Genomic DNA, 18268 nt, shown 5'->3' on the forward strand with positions numbered 1-18268 from the left:
TCATCTGAAAAAGTTTTGACAACCTGCAGCTGTGCTTTCCGTTCCTCATCTGATGAGCTATACAGTTTTAAATCATCGACAAAGAAAAGATAAGAAGTCATTAGACTTTGTTGTTTTCTAGAAGCCAAATTGTAGCCATGGCCTAAGCTGTTAAGTAAACAGCTTAATGGATTAATAGCAAGGCAGAATAGCAACGGTGACAGAGAGTCACCCTGGAATATCCCCCTTTGAATTTTTATCCCTGGGATAATAATCTGTCCTTTATCATGGCTAAATTGCAAAGTGATCTGCCACTGTTTCTTGGTTACTGTAATGTAACTGATCAGTGTAGGATGTATTTTATACATTTTTAAGAACTCTTTTATCCATAAATGTGGGATTCTATCAAATGTTTTTTGTAGTCAGTCCATGCCATACTTAGATTCTTCCCTTTTTTACAGTTCTCCGTTATGACTTTATTTAGCAACAGATGATCTTTTGTTCCACATGACTTTCTTTTATTTCCCTTTTGTTCTATTGCTATGATTGAATTTTCTTCTAAATGACTATAAACTCTGTCGGCATCAATTCTGGTGTATCGTTTCTTCGTCGTCGGAAGGCAAGTTATTAAGTATAATTTTTAGGATAACTTGCAGGTTCACTCTTAAGTAGTATTGTTTTCCTGTTGTTAACCAGGCTTGTGTCTGTTTGGGGTGCACATATAAATAGTTCTTACTCATGGCTAAATCTTTATGCAAAGATGTTAATACTTTTAGCCAGACATTACGTGCTGCATCTGGGCTTGGGGTTTTCCAATTGGAGGCTTTTCTTAACTTTATCTCAGTCTCTCTGGCTGTTACTTTATCCCATTTCATATCTTGTACCTTTGACCTTTTTATTCTTTCTTTTACTTGTTCTATCCATTTAGCATCTTTGTTATGTTCCGTAGGATCTTCATAGATGTTTCTCCAAAATGTATCTATCTCTTCGTTTTTGGGTGGTCTTTCAGTTTCTCTTACCTTGTTTCCAGTTCTCTATAGAACTTTTTAGGGACATCAATAAATTGCTTATTTTGTACTTTTTCTTTATATTTATATGTATATCTTCTAAGTTTTTCTGCCTGTGTTGAGATTTTTAGTTTATTATTTGCAATTGTGCAAGATAGAGTCTGATTCATTATAATATTACACATTGCTTTTATCATGTCTATCTTTCTGAGTATTTTTGTTGATCTGTTCCCTCTTCTATACTCTTCTAATAGTGACACTTCTTGTCTTAATTGCTTTATAGTTTTCTCTATTTGATATTTCCATGATGGCATTTGATTTCTCCCCTTCCCTTTCCCTTACTATCTTATGTTCTTGTGGTAGAACATTATCAGTTATTAATTTAGCTGCACAGTAATATATCCTGTTTACTTCTATTATATCCCATGAATCTCTATGGACAGTCCTAATTAGTGTTCATATGTTTTATCAGACTTCTGACTTTTTGGGTTTTATTGACCTTTTTCAGTCTATTTCTCTCATTGATCTTGACATGTCTGTCTATATCTATTAAATCAAGCAACTCTTCTCTTAGCTCATTTTCTTCTAAATAAAGCACACATTTTTTGTTCTCCATTTCCTGTGGGCATTCTATAGACAGTACTATAGCATCTTCCTGTGGCACATTCTCTTCAGTTTCATCCTCTGTCATCCATTGCTCTGTCATATGGGAACTCACTGGTCTATTATCCTCAACATTGACTATGTCAAAGTTGCCATAGTTTCCTGTTCCTTCCCTTGCTCTCCAGCTTCAAGTGAATATTTATACTGGTTTCCTGTGGAAGGCTCTAAAATATCTTCATACGTTAACTGGCCATTTGCTTCCCTTTTCACTGGTTCCCCTTAATTTGGATTTCTATTGCTCTATCCTGCTGTGGTGCTTTCTGAGTTAGATATTCTACACTGAATCCTTGACTTTGCAGGTATACCATAACCTCAGTTTCTGTTTCTTTAACTTCTCCATTACTAATCTTCTTTTCTACTGTTCCTCCTTGTCTTCTTATTTTTTGCATTGTAAAGCTATCCATATCCAGATTCCTTTGCCTGTATTTCTCTTCAAATATCTTTGGTGCTGCTCCGTTTGTATTGATTAATTTTGCTTTCTCTTATATATAAATATTGCACCATATTGAATCTCTTTTTCTTTCCGATGTCCATATGTCTTCATCAGATATCGCCTGATCTTCCTGTTTCTTCTCACTTTGGGGACTTGTTCCATCATGCTGTGATGTAACCTGTGTTGGACCTTCTGCATCAAACCCTTCACTTCGCAGGCATTCCATAACTTCAGCTTCTATTTTTTTTTAAACTTTAATCTTCTTTTCTAGATTTCCTCTTTGTGATATTATTTTTTTATTGTGAAATTTTTCATATCTAGATGCCTTTGCCTGTATTTCTCTTTGTATATCTTTCGGACTACATTCTTTGTATTTGATTAATTTGGCTTTCAACTTTGCAAAGTGATGTTGGTGATGGTACAGCACTTAAGAGATCATATCTTGATGTCTAGTGTACCCCCTCCATCCCAGTGTCCCCATTTCCATGTCAGTGCTCTTATGACACTTTAAGAGTAAGCCGTGGTGTTTTGTGGATCCCTCCCACCATGTTTGTCTTTAGTGGATGAACATGGCCTTTTGGCCATGTTCAGTACCTCAGAGCACTGGGTATGGCCATGCTGATCTGCACAACATATCACTGCCTTGACTTGCTCAGCTGTATACATGACTTCCTGAAGGCACATCCAGAGAGGGAAAGAGCACATGGTTAATTATGTTATGCTTCCCCAGAATCATGGTCTTGGGACTTGACCTTGTGTTGCTGCACAACATTTTCATGATGGAGAACCATGCAGCACCCTGTAAAGCTGTTTGCTGATTACCACGTTGCAGTACCTTTCTGAATGCATCCTGTATTTCGCATCAAAGCAAAGCTTGATATTATAAAATGAAAAGAAGCCCTAGTATAGGATTCCATACTTAAGTCATCAATTTTACAAGATTAATTTTCTAAGAGCTGTATTTCCTGAACATGGCACCAGTTTAGTGATAACAGTGATATTAGTTCTGTTAGAAAAAAACAAATGGCTACATTTTAGAAGTTTAAGTAGTGTGTAATATTGCTCCATATGTGGCTACCATTTGAATTTATATTGACCTCAGATGCTTTATACATTGCTTCTGACTGAGTTGATTAAATTCTACGTAGTATCAAACTATGCTCTGTTGTTGTATGCCATATCAAGCTGCCAAAAATACAGCAACCACTAAAAAACAATGCTAACCAGAATTTATATTATATCAAGGTGTTTTTAGCAATAGCTTAACTCCTGCAGAATCACATAAACATTATTTCTGTATTTGTGAAGTACTACAGGAAACTGTCCTAGCAAACTGTGCTGAGTGTAAATACTACAAATCAATGAACCTAAACTTGGCATTAACAATTTGCAGCATTACTCACAAACCTGACATTAAAAAAGCCTGTGCAACCACTAATTTACATAACATTCTCATGAGCTCATGTACAAATCCTGGTGACTGCAAAAACTGAAACCAAAGCTGTAGCACCTGAACTGACATTTTGCTCAGAATGCATGTTAATTATTTCATGCTCTTTCTTTTGGTAGATGGCTAATGCAAACAACTTAAGACTTCAGTATTTATTAACTGTCAACGGTGAAAGTTGATATAAAAACTGATTACTCTGAACACTGAAACAAAAACACATAATCCAAACATGTATGGAGAAACATAATTGCAAGTTGCAGTCAAAAATGTCCAAAGTTATACATTTTATTTCTGGTTTTAAGCATCATCTTTCAGTATTATAGTGAGGCTAAGCTAGTGATGGAATGTTCATCTCCTGCATATGCATAGTGAAAGCACCGTTTTTTGTTTTTTTTTTTTTAACTGCCAACTTTGAAAGTTGATAAAGAAAAAGGCTGGAATGATTTCTAACCTTTTTAAGACCTAAACATGGGATATATTTTGCTGTCAGTCTCAGATGTAGAGCTTTCTTCAGAGAAAATAATTTTTCTATTTCTTAGAATTCTCTGCAACAAAAATGTCACCTTGCATGTGGATGTCAGCTAATGTTAGCTAATACTCCTTATAGTCATGTCCCAAATATAATAATCACAGTGCCAATGAATTAAGGCAATATCTCATAATTTTAAATCGAGTTGCTGGCTACTGATATTTGTCTGCATACATCAACTGGACATAAGCTGATTTAAGTATATTTTCTGCACTTTTTGTGGTTTTATAATTTGGACTGTGATGTTGAAGTTTTGGTGTCATGGGGGATTCCTTCTAATCTGGGGTGCATCAGTCTAAAAGTGAAAATATTTATACACACAAACATGCACAAATACACACATACATGCATGCACATGCATTCAAAAGCAATGTATCCTCCAGGACTGGATAAATTAGAGAATACAAGGTTACATGCAATTAGTGCCACCATAGCTCTCAACGAATCGGGGACAAATCTCAACATAATCAGGGACACTTTTAAAATATTAGTACTATTAAAATTAACAGAATAAGATGATGTGAAGTAATATACATTTATAAACTTTTTTTGAGGTAAAAGAAATATATAACTCAAATTATTATCATTTTGTTAATGTAATTCACCACCTTTTCTTCAAATGTCACCAGTTTTAGGAGGGATTAAGAGGGTCAGAGTTTAAATTTGAGTCAAAATCAGAGATGTCTCTGAAAATAAGAGAGAGTTGAGAGGTATACTGCCAACATGATCTTGAACTGCTGTTATATTCATCCTGGAATCACATTTATTATGTTTGTATGGCAACAGTTCTGAGTGACACACTTACCATTGTATAGTTCAGAAGTAATGCCAGGAGTGGGGAGGTGGTATCCCTGCATATAATATGAAGTCTATATAAAGGTGGTAATATAATTCAGTAGTCTGCCTACTGAAAATAATTTCTTGAAAAGCCATCTTATATAAATGTATTTTTACTTTGCTGTCTTTAAATAGCTTTAACATTATCTTTTTGTTTGCTATTCATTATGTAGGTTTTCACTCACAATTTCTCAGCCATTTACAAGAACTCAAATTCTACAAATTCATTGTAGTCAGTTTTACACTAGTTATTGTAACTAAATGGACATTTCCTTGCTCCATGTTTAATGATATGTATTCCTAAGCATAACTAGTTTGTGATCAATTCATTTTTCTAGGTAGGAGCACATAGACCATTTAGGACATAGGCACACATGCAAACACTCAACCTGCACAGCAATTAACTTAAGAACATCACTTTCTGTACTTTTCATTTCTTTTTAATTATTTTGGATCCTTATTACATGTGTCCCAGGTAACAATCTTGCTTGCTTTCCTCTCCCATTTCTCATAACTATACTGTTCCTGGTATTAAACACCACAAATACTTCAGACATACACAGATTGGAAGGAGACACTGAAACACAAAGTAGGTCTCTGTCAGTTCCATATATACCACTGTTCATGTGGAGGGTTTTGGATTCCCTAATTGGGAAGAGCAGCTGACCGCACACATCTCAACACAACAAATGTCAATCAGCTTCAGCCCTACCCACAAATACTGAACTTTGCATCAGTCTAGAAGTCACAGCCTTCCCAAATCACTGACGGTAGAAAGGGGCTGTCTTGTACAAAGGGTGAATAGACCAAATGCTTCTCCTTCCTATACCCCCCACCCCTCTGCAGTTCCTCCAAGGACTGAGTTTACTACGACTAAAAACTGAACAAAGTAACATACCCTAACAATAGGATAAGTCAAGCCTATTATCCCTTGGATCATAGGGTGTGGGGGAGGGGGAACAAAGACTGATGGACAAAGGCTAGTACTAAAGGAATTACTAATCCTGCTCACTGCCATTTCTCTTGGGATATTTGTAGGATGATTGCAAGTCATGAGTTGTAACAAATTATTTTATAAACAATCTCCCGAGGACGCTGTCACTTCTATAAGAACTTGGTTTGAAGTAACAGTAAATATTTCTTGTCTGACAGGCTTATAGCACAGTGGCTATTATTTAAATGGACATGCTTTTGCCTCATTGTGTTATTATTTGTTTTATTAAACACATACCAGTTTTGTACTATTTACTTCTACAGAGAGAATGACATTGCTATTAGTTTCATTTTTGAAAGTATCACAACTTCCTTTGTGAAGTCAGTTATTTTTACTTTTCTGCTACAATTTAGCTATTAAATAATGGGTGTTTAAACAATTTTTGTTCATTGTGTTTACATTGTTTTCATTCCCGCCACACAATACTATGATTTCTTCTAAGCAGGCTGCAAATTTAGCAGAATTGGAAAATATATTAATTATTAGACACACACATGCACAGATGCATGCACACACACACACACACACACACACACACACACAAGCATATGCACAGAAACAACACTCACTTAGCAACAGTGATGAAAACTCATGGTCAAGAAACTCTACACTAGACCTCTGATTATATGAAATTACTGCCCATGCCATTAAGAATGTTATCATGTCTATGCGGCAATAGGGCAAGAAACAGGATCAAAAAGATGCCATGGTACAGTGTATAAAATACATGGAAACAAATTGTTTCAAAAGATTTGATTTAAGGAGGTTAGATGAAAGTTTTACACTTTAAAATGACAACTGATGGTTTCTACTGAAACAAAGACGTTTAAATGGGTCTATATTAGAAGCGCTAAAGCTGACTTTCACAAATACGTTTTCATTGACACATGAAGGTTGATGTACAAAAAGAGCGAACAATGCAAATGGCAAAAGTGAGAATATTGAATGTATTTCCTCAGCCAGTAAGGTGATTGTGGGGATGCGGAAATAAATCCTTTTCCCCACTGTAGTGGGGTCTCAGAGTTGGTATATTTACGTAGGCGGTTTGTGGGGAGCAGAGCCATTTAGAAAAGTGTTTTACTTTAGGTTTTTTCACTTAGGTTTACCTTACCTGTATGGCGCTGTTGCTTCCAGTATCATGTTCGGCGTTCGCACTTTCGCTATTTGTGTGTTCGCTCTTTTCGCACATCGACCTTTATGTGTCGATGATAACCTATTCGCAAAAGTCAGCTTTCGTGTTTTTAATATAGACCCATTTAAATTATATTTAAAGCTCATTGTGGCTATTTTGAAGATGACAAAAAACTGTATTTAAAGCAGTTTTTTAATGCTTTATATTTGATATAAGTGGGCTACATACATTACTTAATTATATGCTAGAGCTGTGTGATGTGATGAAGAGATAAACAATTAATGCACAATTTTGATATTTTATTACAGGAAAGGGTTAAATTATTCCCAAAATATAATTTTTACATAGACTATATATCTAAATTTTAATAAGAGATGAGAAGCTGCATTTTTGCTATCAGAAAAAAATGCACCTTCTCTTGACTTATTTTGCACACACACACACACACACACACACACACACACACACACACACACACACACACACACACACACACACACACACACACATGTCTGTATGTATATATTTTTTTCCTTTGGACAGAATCCATAGTATGTGCTTATAAAAGGCTCAGCAGACTACAGATTTACCTTTTAATCTGATTCAATTCCCATAGCAGTACATTTTGAGGTTAATTAAGCAGCATGTTCTGTGTTCTATGTGGTGTTTGCCTAATGAATAAACAGGGTATAGTATTTTTTTACAAAATATTATCCAATAACTGTTAAATACCAACTGGGTCTAAATGACTAGCAAATGGAAGTTAAAAAGGAGTAAGTAAAGTAAGAAGTGGTGATTCAAGTATCATTACTTATGAATACTGTTTTGCAGGCATTTGCCTCATGGCACATTTTTAAGGGTATTTAATATGTAATGAAACATTTAAAGTCACAGACCGTGCACAAGTTATAATTTCTTTTGCACATCTACAATGAATGAAAATCTAAACCTCCTCATACTTTTCTGGTAAATGTACATATTTTATGTTATGTCATAAATGTCACCTTTATTGATATGAAACCAAAAACTGAAATTCTTATGAACTGAACATACCTCAGAACCTGTCAATGCAAGAAGTCTGGACAAAGCCAGAAATAATGGGAGGACAAAGGCCAAAAAACAGGGACAGATTTAAAATATTGTTCCTGTAAACTTATAAAGCTGCCAGGATGATACATTTTCCTTTAAGATATATTTTTCGGAAAGATATGAAGTCTGAAACTCAAATGACTGTCATTATTTAGTCCTATTTAGTGACTTCAGTTCTCTTTGGTTTGTCAGAAAACTACCAATTTTATGAGAAACAGACCAAAAATAAAAGGCAAAAATCTGTACATTCTGCGAAAATCTGGACAGTTTATAGGTATGAAACTGAGTATGTGTTAATCTCCGAGTGGCACTGCAACAGCATATGAATTATCAGCACTATAAACATTCTTTCAACTCTTGGGAAGAATATTCCCTATCTATAATTTAGGTTGTCCTGACATCTAGTGGCAAGATGACTATATAGCATGGAAAGCTACACTGCATCTAAAAATTCAAAACCTGTGAATACTTCAGTGATTTTAAGTCTTTTATTAGTTTAAAATAATTCTAAATATAAACAGTTGGCAAGTGATTTTTTTATATACTGACAGTCAGAACACAAATAGTTTAAATTGCGCTGTTTAATATTTTTTGTGCATTGCTTTTCTTAGATGTCTTACTACTACAATCAATATAAATTATTTAGAGTGTTTTCTAAATATAAATTGTTGAACATTTTAATTTTTCCCTGAGGCAGTATAGCAAGGGATAAGAACTCCAATCATGAGGCATCATCTTTATGTGCATGGGTGTAACTTGGGTGAGTGTTAAACATTGTAATGATTAGTTCTTACTGTAGGAATTCCACATCAAAGGTTGAATGGACAGTGATGCCCAGTTTATAGTCATCAGCAAACGTAGTTAACCACAGGTGTGGGTTTCAAGTTTGGAGGACAGAGAAGTATATGCTAAAAAAAGGATCTCAGTGTGAACCCCTGAGGTACACCACAAATTACGTTCTTAATTTCTGAGGTGACACTTGCCACCTTAATTATGTGGATTCTGTCAGCCAGTTTGCTATCAACCTTATCTCATAAGTTACATCTAGGTCTTCTAGCTTATTTACAATAACAGCCAGTGGGATGGTGATGAATACCTTGGCCAGATCCAGTAGACCGTGTATTACTGATGTATGAAATAAAAATGATAATATAGATATGTTTAACTTCACAAACGATATACACAATTTACACTTCATTTTTTGTAAGGTGAATACTCCCATATGCAATTCAATTATAGTGGTTCAGTTCATGTTGTCCTTCCCTAGAACAATGGCCACAGACCCTGACTTGGCCTCCCATTCAGATAGACAGCAAATGCCTTCTCCTAAACTTGTTTCAGGTTACATATATAACATAACAGGTTCTGAATGGACTAACCTGAGTACAGTATACATCAAGCAGGAAAAAGAACCAATGAAAACAGCTACAAATCTGAACTGCACAGATACAGCAGCAATTGTTCTACTCTTACAAGACCAGCTATGGCACCATCACAGACCAGAAAAGACCACGACCAAACAATTATTTACAGAGAAAAGTAAGTGTTATTCAGACAAATAAACAGTCTAAAATCAGTAGAACAACAAAACAATTTTAAGTGCATTAATAAAGTGCACAAAAAGAAACTTTCCTGAGTTTTTATGATTTTTAGAAACACTTTTAGCTGAGTGCAGTGTATATGTCAAGGAAAAACAAAAGAAAATGAATTAAATATGGCTGAAATTCAAGCCAGTAATGGTGAGCTATACAGATACAGTAGCAATTAATGTACTACCACTATAGCAGCTAGTCATCCCTCCAAGATGGCCACAAGTCTAGGCCAGTAAATGCATAAAGTAGCTGAAGGTAATTGTTAAGTAAGTTCAAAGTACTACATAAAGTCTTAGGCTTCTTAGGATTTCGTAGATACTTGGAAATAGAGGATGAACACAACTCTCCACAGTCACGCATAAAAGACTTAGGCAAGTGAAAGACAGCACAGAGTTTATTAATAATATTTAAAAAAATGGGGTTTAATACAGTTTATAAAGGGGTATCCTTATGTGGACATGCTAACTAGTTGCTTAAAACAATGGAAAGGGGGATATGCAAGATTTAAAAAACAAAAGACATACTGGAGGGGAAACATACAAGAAAAAACATCAAGAGAGTTGTGCTGGAGGGTAGTATGGTTGGGAGTTTGTAAGAATACAGGGCGTAAGTAAAATGTCCTGTGCAGACCGCCTCAAGGCCCTATCCCTGTATTCTGTCTCCTACAAGCTGTTGAGGGGAGATCTATGCCTGGCATACAGGGTATTGGCAGACCCCAATATTTTGTAAATGTACTGAATGAAAGGCTGAAGGAAGGTTTTGTTTATAAAGAGTTATGTGTGGGACATTCAAATTTATATGGAAGAAAATGAGAAGAACTGAATAATAAACTGGAACCTCGTGCTAAATAACAGGAACGACACAACTTTACTGGGACTAATACAAAGGAGAATGGAAGGAAAGAAGGATGAGTGATATGCAAGAAAGAATATATGATATGAAAGGGAAAGGATGTCAAGAATTGCTATTGGTTGTGAGAGAATTTATGGATGATGTCATAAGTAAAAAAGGAGGATGTGAAACTTATGGTAGGTGATATCAGCAAGGCATGTGGCACTGTAATACATGATGCTTGATGGGTGGTAATAGAAGTAACAGAGTATGTATGTTAGCATATCAGAATAACAGAATGTGAGTGCTAGTGAATGGATGACTGAGTAAAGAAATATGCACAAAGTCGAGTACGTTCCATACGTGAAATATTGTTTCCACTGGTGATGAATGTGATAGTGAAGTAGCTTATAAAATGAAAGATGATAGATATGTGATGCAAAAACAGGTGGCAATACTGGTAGTTTTGATATTCAAAGACAGTATGCAGTTGCTAAGAACAGAATGTAAATCAGGAAAGTGCTGGTTGTTCTGAATTGATGTTTAAAGGAAAAGTGAATGACTTTGAATAAAGCTAAAAGTAAGGGTTTGGGTAATGTATTGAAAATTGGAGGTGTACAACTTTCAGTGAATGAAGTGTCTTTTCTAAGGATAACATTTGGGAAAATAATGTGATTATGATACAGTGGGAAGTATTGATAAAACAAATGAAATCCCTATGTCTTCTGTGGAGGAATGAAGTTAGCATTCAGCAAAAAGGCTTATATATTGAACGTGATTTTAATTGGAACATTTTATGTATGTAAGATATTTATATGATCCCAGCAAAATATGAAAAGGAAATTCTGCAGCTGGTGTTTTCTTTCATATGAGGTTAAGATTAAAGCAAGTGAAAGGAGGTGTGCTATATATGAAATAAGATGAAGGGAGAGTGGGGTTACTACATACAGTTGTTTATTCTGCTTCTTTAAATATATGTAAAGTATTAAAGTGGGTAAAGGAAGAGAAAGAGTAGTTAGTAGTCCGAATGTTTAAAGATAAGTATAACACATTCTGGGTGATAATGAGAAAAGGGGAAAAAGAATGTCTGAATGAAGGCATTAAAAATTATCATGAAAAAATACTAACATGGAAAAAAATGATGATATAGTGAAGAATAGAAGGATGTACATAATGATATGAGGAAACAATATTGGTACGCAAATCCATGCGAAAATGTACCAGAGGAAGTTATTAAAGGCATTAAAGTAAATACAAACTGGTGTACCAAGACAGTAGGGTGCATGTTTCCTATGGAGACTGGTAACAAGTAAGTTACCAGTAAGATGGAATATACCATATAAAAAGACAATTGAAAGAGTGTGCTTATTTTGTGAGGAGGAAGAGGCAGCAAGCAGAACTTTTTTTTTAAAGTAATAGAGTAGGAAAACTGGAAAAAGTTGCGTGAAGAAAATATTTTTGAGAATATTAATAACATAAACAATATAGATACACATATGATTATGCATGGAAACTGAAAGGAAGAATATGTGAGAAGGGTGGAAAGGAATTTATTTTCTGTAATATGGGTTATTTGGAATGAAAGATTACCATGACATTTTATTTAATGAGAAATGGATTTTGGCAAATATATTGTGAACAATCAGATTATGGTTGTGGAAGAAGAATTGGGGTCAATAATGGAAGAATAACAATGAGAATGTTATAAGAAAATGATAAATACTAAACAAACAGAAATGTGTATGTAAATATGGACATTCTGTAAATATGTAAATAATGTTTTTATGTTGTGATAAATAAAGGACTCCTACTCTTTTTGTGTTGTACTGTGGAATTTTTTACAACCACATGACCTACCACCAATTCAGGCAGATGGGGCCTCGGTTCAACATCTCATCTGAAGGACAACATACTCAGGAGTGCAGCACCCCCCATGTTACACTGCTATGTCAGCAATCCATCTAGCTGGTATGAGAAAAGAACCCACAGCCTTCTGTCTAATTCATGTACAAGCAAGAATAAGTATATTTAAAAAAAAAAAAAAAAAAAATAATTTTCTGATTTTTAAAATGGTTTGGAGGCATTAGCCTGCATCTCTAAGCAATTATATTCATTTTCTTTATGAAGGCCTATGATTCAGAAAGGTTCATAGGTAAGTACTAGGCTAGATACCCTTGTGAGACATTTTAGCCCCAGCCAATTTCCATCAGAAGTGAGAATCAAACCCTGTATTTTGCATTTGTGAGGTGAACACCGTAACTATTATGCCAACCACCAACCCTGCATAACCCTACCATAGGTAGGTCAATTTATATGATGGAAGAAAATGCAGTTCAGGTAACGCTATGACCACAACAAGGAAAGCCTCATTATCAATTCATTAGCACATCTGATAATCACATTTTCTTAGCATTAGCACTGTCAGACCTGTGATGGTTTTTACCCTGGTAGCCCGTGCATCATGGTGGCAAAGACACCTCCCTAAAAACACAGGCTCACACATTGTACCAACATCAAGCCCCCTCCACAGTTACTTGGCTTTAAGACACACCCATTCATCCACACTCATGCCCTGACATATACAGACAAACATTCAAACTCTCAGTTCCCTACCTAACCCCCCAGTGTGACCACCTAGGCATATACACAAATACACTCACACACACACTCATCCAACTTCATTCATTATCATAGAAAAATGGATATACACTTCTGCAGACATCCCGCCAACCCTACATCTTCATTGAACTTACCCTTACTGTCACTGATTCCATTGGAGTCAATGAGCGACCATGGTCTTTTGACAGTGTTATATTTATCTGCCACTAGTGGTACTTTAAGCCGAACCCCTCAACAGCATAAATGTGCTGTAGGCATTTCTGGGAGATAGAATATGGCTAAGTAGAATTAGCTGCTCTCCCAAATTGCCAAACTACAATGCATCTCGACCAAAAAGACCACCCTCTAGGGTTCCACTAGTTATTAACTTTGGCATTAGGGAAGTTTATGAATCAGAAAGATTTACCAAGAGATGAAATCTGATGGTGGTAAGGCTTTGCTCTCTTGATAATCCTTTCTGACTCAAAGAGAAGGTGCAGCTTAGAGATTTTTATAAACAACTAAATTTCTTCATCTCTCCTAAGTCCTTCTGGGATGCTGTTGCAGTTAGCTTATGCTATTTTGGAAAATGCCTCCTTGTGGGTAGCCAGAATGTAAAGGGGCCTATCTAGATGTAGTGAGTGAATAGCTTTGATTTCTAATACCCAGTTTTTATTTAATAAAAAGAAAGCATCATCTTTCATGCAACATTTTAAATGTGAGTGTGTTGATAAGAAGAGAAGCCTTGACCAAAACAGAGACACAATGAGTTTTGTTCAGTATAATATGCCCCATGTTGAAGAACATTTGGTCTGTTGAGCTATAGATTGTAGTCATAGTGCAATAGATAGCTGGAGAGCATGCTGTTTATTACAGAGAATATTACATTTTATAATATATTACTCTTTCTGTTCACATACAATCGTTTATAGAATTTTAATTAGTGAATATAAGATACCAATAGGGTAGATGTAATTAGCAGTGGATGGGGAAGAGATTTTGGCCCGTAGTTAACATAAGACAGTTTTTTTTTAACTAAAGGCTGGTTATTGGTGGTGATTGTTGTGTTATAAAGGTCTGTAAGATGCTTCATATATATGTCACTGCCTAATTTTAATATATTGGGATGAATGAGAAATAAGTCGAAATTATATCCAAAGTAATTTTTTCCAGCAGTGTTTAAATATTTATCTTGACAACTGTTTTGAAGTAAAATTAGGGTTTTGAAGGACCTTGTGTAGTGAAATGCAGGGAGGTGGGGTGGTAGGGAGATTGTTCAGTACAGAGTTGGTTAAGAGAGGGAACATTGCCAGTGTTCTCTTTCAGCTCAGTAATATTTATGGTTGCTATTGCTAACAGTGTTTGTAAAACTGTTATGGATACTTAAAAATCTTCAAATTGTATTGCTTGTCTTCCTACATTTATTAGACTTACTAAATGCACGTCTGTATTGATTATGCTTTTGTTACCATACATTTATCCTTTTATAGTTAAGGCAGAACACAATGTAACAAATGTTAAGACTTTTGTAGTATGTCTGTTGTAATCACCAATCTGCTACTTAAAAAAAAAATAGGTAGATGTGCACTTTTTCTGAACGTTGTACTGCTGATAATACAGCTCACAGTTCTAAAATTAACATGCAGCAGCAATAAATACATTGCAATAGTCAGAAGTTTACTGACACATAATAAAGGGAGTACAGCATGGTATTCAATGTCTGGGTATACTGACACCCAATAAAGGGAGTACAGCATGGTATTCAATGTCCTGGTATACTGACACCCAATAAAGGGAGTACAGCATGGTATTTAATGTCTGGGTATGCTGACACCCAATAAAGGGAGTACAGCATGGTATTCAATGTCTGGGTATACTGACACCCAATAAAGGGAGTACAGCATGGTATTCAATGTCCTGGTATACTGACACCCAATAAAGGGAGTACAGCATGGTATTTAATGTCCTGGTATACTGACACCCAATAAAGGGAGTACAGCATGGTATTTAATGTCTGGGTATGCTGACACCCAATAAAGGGAGTACAGCATGGTATTCAATGTCCTGGTATACTGACAACCAGTAAAGGGAGTACAGCATGGTATTCAGTGTCCGGGTATACTGACACCCAATAAGGGGAGTACAGCATTGTATTTAATGTCCAGGTATACTGACACCCAATAAAGGGAGTGCAGCATGATATTCAATGTCCAGGTATACTGACACCCAATAAAGGGAGTACAGCATGGTATTCAATGTCCTGGTATACTGACACCCAATAAAGGGAGTGCAGCATGATATTCAATGTCCAGGTATACTGACACCCAATAAAGGGAGTACAGCATGGTATTCAGTGTCTGGGTATACTGACACCCAGTAAAGGGAGTACAGCATGGTATTCAGTGTCTGGGTATACTGACACCCAATAAAGGGAGTGCAGCATGATATTCAGTGTCTGGGTATACTGACACCCAATAAAGGGAGTACAGCATGGTATTCGGTGTCCGGGTATACTGACACCTAATAAGGGGAGTACAGCATTGTATTTAATGTCCAGGTATACTGACACCCAATAAAGGGGGTGCAGCATGATATTCAATGTCCAGGTATACTGACACCCAATAAAGGGAGTACAGCATGGTATTCAATGTCCTGGTATACTGACACCCAATAAAGGGAGTGCAGCATGATATTCAATGTCCAGGTATACTGACACCCAATAAAGGGAGTACAGCATGGTATTCAATGTCCAGGTATACTGACACCCAATAAAGGGAGTACAGCATGGTATTCAGTGTCCGGGTATACTGACACCCAATAAGGGGAGTACAGCATTGTATTTAATGTCCAGGTATACTGACACCCAATAAAGGGAGTGCAGCATGATATTCAATGTCCGGGTATACTGACACCCAATAAAGGGAGTACAGCATGGTATTCAATGTCCTGGTATACTGACACCCAATAAAGGGAGTACAGCATGGTATTTAATGTCCTGGTATACTGACACCCAATAAAGGGAGTACAGCATGGTATTCAATGTCCTGGTATACTGACACCCAATAAAGGGAGTACAGCATGGTATTCAATGTCCTGGTATACTGACAACCAGTAAAGGGAGTACAGCATGGTATTCAGTGTCCGGGTATACTGACACCCAATAAAGGGAGTACAGCATGGTATTTAATGTCCTGGCATACTGACACCCAATAAAGGGAGTACAGCATGGTATTTAGTGTCCGGGTATACTGACACCCAATAAGGGGAGTACAGCATGGTATTCAATGTCCGGGTATGCTGACACCCAATAAAGGGAGTACAGCATGGTATTCAATGTCCTGGTATACTGACACCCAATAAAGGGAGTACAGCATGGTATTCAATGTCCTGGTATACTGACACCCAATAAAGGGAGTACAGCATGGTATTCAGTGTCCGGGTATACTGACACCTAATAAGGGGAGTACAGCATGGTATTCAATGTCCGGGTATACTGACACCCAATAAAGGGAGTACAGCATGGTATTCAGTGTCCTGGTATACTGACACCCAATAAGGGGAGTACAGCATGGTATTTAATGTCCTGGTATACTGACACCCAATAAAGGGAGTACAGCATGGTATTCAGTGTCCGGGTATACTGACACCTAATAAGGGGAGTACAGCATGGTATTCAATGTCCGGGTATACTGACACCCAATAAAGGGAGTACAGCATGGTATTCAGTGTCCGGGTATACTGACACCTAATAAGGGGAGTACAGCATGGTATTCAATGTCCGGGTATTCTGACACCCAATAAAGGGAGTACAGCATGGTATTCAATGTCCTGGTAACCCTGGAACTAACATAAGAATCCATTCATGAACAGTGATTGCTGTAATGCCAGCAAATATGTCATAAATCAGTTTCCTGCTGGAATGGAATTTGGAAATTCCCCCCAAACTGAAATATCTACAGTATTAATATTTCCACTGAAGCTGGCTTTACCTATTTTGTTTCAAGTATAACAATCCTGAGTGCTTCATCTTAAGTGCCTCACTCTAAAACATCTACGTAATTTTACTATCACTAATTTTATTAATTAAATATAGTAACTAACTTGCCATGAATGAGTTATTACTTCACCCATAGTTACTAAGGCTATGTATTGCATAATTAGATTTTCTTAAACATACATTCATAGATAAATACGTGGCTAGCTGCTCTTGAGGGCCATTTTAAACCTAGCCAGTTTCCCTTTTTATTCCTGAAATAACCTATCCCATGTGGTTATTGATTGGCCTTACACATCCCGTTGCCGATAACTATATATTACCCCTAACGAGAATAACTGAAATCATACTATAGATAATTTGAGGGGACACATGCATGGCATAATTATTTAGGAGCTGCCTCTGTCCATTAATAGTATAGGGTACAGTCCTGGGGTAAATGTTCTGTTTCGCATCCATAGATCTTAGTTGTGCTTGAATATGGACAGGGTTGAGCTTTGTTTTATGTGGGTGGGTTGCTGTTCTTACTGTTTTGCTTTCATCCATTGCTTTACTATGTATTACTACATTAAATGCTGACACAGGTATCTAACACATTGAAACAGAATATTAGGCATAGGGTTTAGATATTTCCATATAGCACGGTCATTCTGTGCTTGTTTAAAAAAAACATTTAATTTCATGCCTAACTCTGAGTAGTTCCAATGAAGCACAAAATCAGGTTAAAATGTTAAAAGAGATAAAAAAAATTAAGTGAATTCATATTTTCTTTAATGCAGGTGCACAGCAAGACATTAACAAGTATTCAGTATTCAGAAAGAGTGCAGGATGATGAAGAAGGAGTGGAATATTGTTTCAGAGGTCAAACCTATGTGGAAATCATCAATTGTGCAAGTAATTATAGTACGGTTGTCTGTGCCATAATGCCCAGTAAGTATCATAATTTTTTTGTATAAAAATGCCATATTTCATGCTATTTCTATTTAACTTTAAAAGTGAGAACTTGAAAGTGGTGTTTATGTATCATTATTTTTTATTTAAAAAATTATAATAAAATTTTAGTTCTGTGAGGATAGGTAGCACAACTTTAGGGAACAGTCACTGCTGTATGCAGTAGAAATATATCATATATATGGATCT

The 18268-nt window shown here is 36.1% G+C and overlaps 1 protein-coding gene across 1 annotated transcript in view; it reads left to right on the forward strand.

The window, feature by feature from the left end:
* The window catches only part of IL20RB (interleukin 20 receptor subunit beta), a 545181-nt gene that overhangs the window by 437753 nt on the left and 89160 nt on the right, over positions 1-18268 (forward strand). The window contains exon 5 of the mRNA XM_044070107.1: positions 17908-18058. Coding sequence (XP_043926042.1) covers positions 17908-18058 — 151 coding nt within the window. The remainder of the gene's footprint in view (positions 1-17907; positions 18059-18268) is intronic.

Source organism: Protopterus annectens, chromosome 4.part1, assembly GCF_019279795.1.
Source record: "Protopterus annectens isolate FY-2018-M chromosome 4.part1, PAN1.0, whole genome shotgun sequence".
NCBI lineage: Eukaryota > Metazoa > Chordata > Ceratodontiformes > Protopteridae > Protopterus > Protopterus annectens.